The sequence below is a fragment of the Mytilus galloprovincialis genome, chromosome 7 (assembly GCF_965363235.1).
Source record: "Mytilus galloprovincialis chromosome 7, xbMytGall1.hap1.1, whole genome shotgun sequence".
Lineage (NCBI taxonomy): Eukaryota > Metazoa > Mollusca > Bivalvia > Mytilida > Mytilidae > Mytilus > Mytilus galloprovincialis.
In genome coordinates this window covers 32365502-32372299 of record NC_134844.1, presented here as the reverse complement: position 1 = coordinate 32372299, position 6798 = coordinate 32365502, and the positions used below count along the sequence as shown (strand labels likewise).

At 32.8% G+C, this 6798-nt stretch overlaps 1 protein-coding gene across 1 annotated transcript; it reads left to right on the top strand.

Annotated features, from left to right (window-relative positions):
- The first annotated feature begins 590 nt into the window (after positions 1-590).
- On the top strand, positions 591-6579 carry LOC143082789 (uncharacterized). The gene is made up of 4 exons (XM_076258643.1): positions 591-660; positions 3309-3653; positions 4090-4260; positions 5817-6579. The coding sequence occupies exons 2-4, from the start codon at positions 3332-3334 to the stop codon at positions 6446-6448; spliced, it is 1125 nt and encodes a 374-aa protein (XP_076114758.1). The 5' UTR covers positions 591-660; positions 3309-3331; the 3' UTR covers positions 6449-6579.
- Positions 6580-6798: the final 219 nt, after the last annotated feature.

The following is a 6798-nucleotide window of genomic DNA, read 5'->3' as shown; positions in this document are numbered from 1 at the left end:
GTGATATCGTGACACCAAATCGCCTGCACTGCAGCCGTCCCGCTAGACCACACGACCACCTGGGCTCTCAAAAAAAGAGCTTTCGCTGGCTGTGTGTTAACTTTCCTCGTCAGTTTTAATCTAGCGGCGTACTACAGTACATGATATATAAGGCATGAAGATGTTATTGTTACAGATCAGCAAAATTATTTATAGTAAAGGATCCTACAAATTAATGTAATATACAGTCACAGAAAATAATCATATTTATAAGTACGTCTGAGTCAGTGACAACTCTACAACAGATGTATCCATCGGATCGCCATCAGTGATGGTGATACATGGCTGTGTGCATAATGTATATACAACTCGTCTAAACATCAACCCAACAATGTTAGATCTGTAAATTTGCTTTCGCAAATTTTTGGTTCTTCCCTCGCCGGGATACAGTTCATTCGTTATGTTTTAGTTTTATCCCACGATTTTTGTTGATGATTATTAATATTTTATACTATCTAAACATAATCAAATAAAACACTCCTAAACATCAATTCTTTATTAAGTTTAAGTGATAAATTCCGGTTTTCCATTTTATAAAATTTATAAGTATTGTCACATCCTCGTTAGCCTGTTCTTGGAATTGAGATCAAATCTAATAATATTGAAAGTCTTATAGTTTGGGTAAGTTGATATATTCTTGCTTACAAATGCGCTAAACTACATTAATTGATCGTTTAACTTTTTTTTACTGTTATAAGTCCTTTTTATACAGTACATATTTGATGATATTTAACTTAATATAAACATTAGATTGAAATATAAAAGATATATGGTCGTCGAATTGCTTATAAAGTATTTATGATGATCAATTCTTGCTTACAACTAATCAGTTGTTAATGATGCTCAAATAAAGGTCACAGTAGTATACCGCTGTTTAAAAGTCATAAATCGATTAAGAGAAAACAAATCCTGTTTACAACTAAAACTGAGGGAAACACATCAACCATTAGAGGGAAACAACGAATCAACAAAAGACAACGCAACATTCAAACTCATAAGTCGAAAATAAATTGACAATAACATAGTCTAAAAACGAAAAAAAAACAACAGTACACAAAACACAACATAGAATACTAAACTCTAAGCCAAACGAACCCCACTCAAAACTTGGGGTGAACTCAGATGATCCAGAAGGTAAGCAGATCCGCATGAGACATCCGTCGTGTTTCTCATGTTAGTTCAAACACTGTCATAAGTCTGAATATGTTGGTCGTATTTAGGAAAAAAGACAGGATTGTATTAACGACAAGTCTTTCTACCTGAGTAATAGATAACGTTAGCTGTTTTTTGGCAGAAATTTTAGGAACTTTTGGTCCTCAATGCTTTCCAAATTAGTACTTTATTGTGCCATTTTAACATTTTCTTTATTCGAGCGTCACTGGTGAGTCTTTTTTAAACGCGCGTCTTGCGCAAATAGAAAATATCAATTCTGGTATCTATGATTAGTTTATTTTCAGTAACGACATTAGGAACACATCCGCATCACATGTAAAACAGATAGCACATAACGGATAACCAACCAAGTTGTGTTGGGTTTTTTTCGTAATAAAAAGTTTCTGTATGAAGTCAGTCACATATGAAAAAAGGAAAGAGTCAAACAAAAGAGGTGAACAGCTTGTTCTCAGTCGATTGTTTGTTAGAAAACGCGTCCAGCAAATGTAAAAAGTATGTTGTTAATCAGGAGTCAAGCATTTATGATAATGTCAGTTTCAGAGAACTTTTTGTTTGAATCAGATTGATTTTATACAAAGTACGATGTATCCCCCATATGAAAAGATACTTGTATCTACGTTGTCCATTGTTATCAAATGAAGCAAAGCAGGACCAACTCTTTTGGTTCGTATTTACGTTTTGAAAGGGTTATACGTTACATGTACGTGTAAAAAGGACAAATTTTGTAATAATAATGCAAGATGAACGAATCTTCGAAACTGCATTTATTCCAAATGTTTATACTGTTTGAACCAATAAGATAATTGAAAAAATTGGCCAAACAAATGTTTGAAAATATTTATTTTGATCAAACACATGATAAATATGTTTAGGCATACTGGCTAAACATGATAATATACAAATATTTTTTTCCGCTGATTTTCCTTAAATTGATAAATGATATCATTCTTGACAATTTAACCTTCATGGTAACTTTTGATCGCAATTGCTGTTTTGAAAGTTAATATATAGCTTTTTTCATCTATATGTCTTAATATATGTATCAAAATATCTTAATTTTGAATAATAAAGCATCACATTATTCAGACAGTAGATATTTGAAATGAATGTCTCTATACGTTAAACTAGAAACCATAATTTGTAAATGATAAAATTCGGTAAACAGACCAACAAAAACAGTTTTTATTTAGAAGGAAAACGACAGAATTTTTCAACTATTGACGATTAACAACTGTGAAGTGATTGATAATATATCAGTGTGGATGATACTCTACCCGTGCACACACAGCGTGTGAGTGTATACATAATATAGGGCACAAAAGACAAAAGAATCAAACAACAACCATGTTTAATTAACAAAAGGCATCTAAAATATTTCTTATGTTTTGTTGTTTCATCACTATTCCAGGTTAGGAATAATAAAGGCCGTACTTTAACCTATAATGGTTTACTTTTTAAATTGTTATTTGTATGGAGAGTTGTCTCATTGGCACTCACACCACATCTTCCTATATCTAGGGCTGGGTCAATTGCACATATACATTAACTTTGTCATACTCTGTATGGGTCTGTTACAATTGAGAAGCCTGTAGTTCAGTGGTGTCGTTTCTTTGGGGTTTTTTTTTTTTTTGGTGGTCTGTCGTATCTGTATTTCGTGAAAATGTTATAAACTAGGCCGTTATTTGATTTTTGTTTATATTGTTACACGTTTCTTAAGTCGGGCATCTTATAACATACTATACGGTATGGGGTTTTATCATTTTGAAGGCCTTAATGTGATAGAGATTTGCTTACTTCCAGTTCATTTTGACTTTGTTAAATTGCTGTGTAATTAGAAATAGTATCGCATTTCCCGATCTTTAAACGTCATGAGCTAAGGGTGCATCTAATTGTTTAATGGGTGGTATAATAAGGAAATAATACCATAATGCTTAGTTACTTGCCAAGTCTATGAGTCAAGAAAATAAGGATTTAGCTGATAACTTCACTGGCTAGTTATAACACTGCACATGATATTATATTGCATTATTGGAATCAAACAACGAGTGTTTCTTGTACACAAAATAGAAACTGTAAACATATGGTTTTTTTTGCAGCTTGCACATGTGAAGAGCCCACGATGTCAAATGCTAAGCCAAATGTTTATACGAACAGCAGTTTTAGATCGGATATAATGGATTCAGAGTATGAAGAGGTGGTCGTAGACTATCAATCATTAGTGTACGATGATGCACGTTCAGTACAAAAGGCAGATCCTTCCAATGTTGTCCGTTCTACGCTTCAAAATAGTCCACAAAGAAAAGCAGTCACTCATAGTCATCAGAAGATTCAAATCTCACTACCGTTGTTATTTCTTATCATTATATGTTCTTTAATTGCAATCATTCTAACAGGTGTTGTAACATTCTTCATAACAAAGGACACACTACCAGAACGACAGTGTAAGTATATACTTGTAATCCTGTTTCAATTCGGTAATTACACATGTATCTTCTACATATTATATATAACTCCACAAGAAGATTAGAAACAAAACCATTTTCAGGGCTTATGACAAATTAACAAAAATACCTTTATCATGTAACTACTAGAAGGACAAAGTTACAAATATCCGATTACGCCTTTAATACAAACCAATATTTGTTCGACATTGTTTGACATTGTGATTGTAACGTTAAATTATTAAATCGTTTGTTTTTATACGATGTAAACATCGTATGAACCTGGAAAGGTATGTATGTATGTGCTATTAGTAATTCATTACTTCCCCCCAACATATAAAAAGGATCGTTTTTAGAGAGTTTAACAGTATAAATAAAGAATAAAGAAGAATACATTTTGATTATAACATTAAGTTTATCTTTCATTTTATTTTAGATGCAGAAAAACAAGCTTGTTACTGGTCGTCCTGGAGCTTTTGGTCTAAATGCAGTACTTCTTGTGGAAACGGAACACAAGTCAGAATAAGACAACAAATGAATAATACTAGGCTTTGTAGTTACAATGAAACGCATGATGATAAGATATGTTACAGAGGAAAATGTCCAGGTATGATTATGTTTAACATTTCAAACTTTGTCAAAGTTTTTAAATCAAAGTTTCGTTAGAATATAAAGTATTCCATTTCACTTGTGCTTACCCATAAATACCTTAACTTAATTGAATGGTTTGTGTTAATTCGACGTAACAATCATATGAACCTGCTGAAAGTGTATGTAACTAACATTAAAATGCATTTGTAATGCATGATTTCACATGAACATATCAAGACATATAAATAGAATATATGTTTTTCTCAACAGTTTACAATAATTTACGAGCCTGCTTTTTTATAATTATATTGTCATCCTTCATGATGCGCTTTGTAACTTCTGGGTTATTTTTATGCAGAGGAACAAGCTTGTTACTGATCATCCTAGAGCTTTTGGTCGAATAGTAATAGCTTTTGTAGTAACAATGAAACTAAGAACTGCTCCAGTGGATCTTCAATTTAAAAGGAATTCGACGTTGTTCTAATTTCGAGAGCTATAGACAAAGGATAATTAGTTTAAAAAAAAAATCAAAAATCAATCATTAAAAGCCTTTGCTATTATATTAAATAGATGATTTGTTTTTAATCGTCCTGATTATGTTTTAATATTTGCCACTGGTCGTTTAGTAAACGAAATCAATTAAACTCTCAGTTGCAAGATCCATGAAGGAGATAAGATCATTGGTTGTAAGTCAATTTCCTTAAACATCATTATTGGTTATAACTTCTTGATATCAATATTTCATCCACATAGATTATTTTTGAATGATGCCGATTCATGCAAAGTCCCCTATTTTACGATTCTCTTATATCCCTATGCTATCAGCTGTTCCTTCGTTTATAAATTTTCATAACATATTGCTAAGTAGGTAAACATTACTTGATTAGTAATATCGGCAAAATTATCAATAAGAAAGAACTGAATAATTTCATTAATGAACAGGCCTATACTTGATTTTAAGTCCATGGTAACCGATTCGTTAACAAATAACAATGCATTGATATTACCAATGACACACTGGCTTATATTTTTATGTGTTTGAGCCTTTGATTTTGCCATTTTATTACAGACTTTCCATTTCGAATTTTCCGCGGAGTTTGGTATTTTTGTTATGACCAACTTACGATAGTAGAGGGGCATTATGTTTTCTGGTTTGTGTGTCCGTTCGTTCGTTCGTTCGTCCGTTCGTTCGTTCGTTCGTTCGTTCTTTCGGTCGTCTGTTTGTCCGTTGGTCTGTTCGTCCGTTCGTCCAGCTTCAGGTTAAACATTTTGGTCAACGTAGTTTTTGATGAAGTTGAAGTCCAATCAATTTAAAACTTAGTAAACATGTGCCCTATGATATGATCTTTCTAATTGTAATTTCACGTTCCACTAAACATAGAAAATGATAGTACAAGTTGCAGGTTAAAGTCTAATCTAAATCTTATCTTTATAATTTAAATGCCAAAATTAGAGTTTTTTACCCCAATTTCACGGTCCACTAAACATAGAAATTGATATTGCGAGTGAGGCATCCGTGTACTATGGACATATTCTTGCTTTTTTACTTTTTATTTTACATTTTAATTCCAGGTGACGACGTTCTGATAGACATGAAATTTAGTCGAACAGCGTTGTTTAAGTACTGGTTTATATCAGCTGATAAAAAAATTCTTAGTAATGTCCATACCCACGACACTTCAAGCAGTGATGATGCACAATTACAGAATTATCGGGGAACCATTTCAAACACGTGTGTAGCAAACAATGAAATAATTTACTATGAAGTGAACTATACTTACACAGTAGTTAAGACCATTACTGGAGACACTTTGGTTCTAGAGTTAGGTTTGGCCGATCGATCCAAGGTAGACATTAACCATTCTGTTGCGTTTCAAAATGTTGGTGGATGGTCTTTCTTTCTTGCTAAAATAATAAATAGTGATAAAGTTAACTTGTTTTCTCACAATGGTTCTTCGCGGTTGACATTAAAATCAATCAGTGATGTTACAGCAGGCACAAAAATTCAAGGAAAATTTAAATTGTCTATAAACAGACGAAGACATGAATTTTCGTTGAAACAAGATGATTCGATATTCCATGTCTTTAAGAATGTGACATCAAGTAAGAAGCTTTGTCCTGTATTTGCGGTGTACAATCCTGATTTGGTTCACGTCAAATTGCAGTTAATAAATTCTCGTGACTTCACTCGTTACCAATTGTAAAGCATTCATTCAGTTCTAATTTAGATTCAATGATGTATTATTGAAAGGAGCCCAAAGTTACTTGGGGGACATTCAATCTCATGAATCTCAAATAAGATGATGCAGCTATAGCTGAAAAAGGAAACAAGGTACAAAAATAAACCAACAACAGTACATAAAAAAACATATGACACTAACTATTGGACAACAGTTGCCCCATCAAAACCTAGGGTTGATCTTAAGATGCTTTGGAAGGGTTATAAGATTTTGATACACATGCGGCGCTTGTAGTTAGCAGCAACCCTCAATCAGGAAAATCAGGATAGGAACATTACCCATCTCCCCAACCGTTTTTCTTTTTTTTTCGTCTA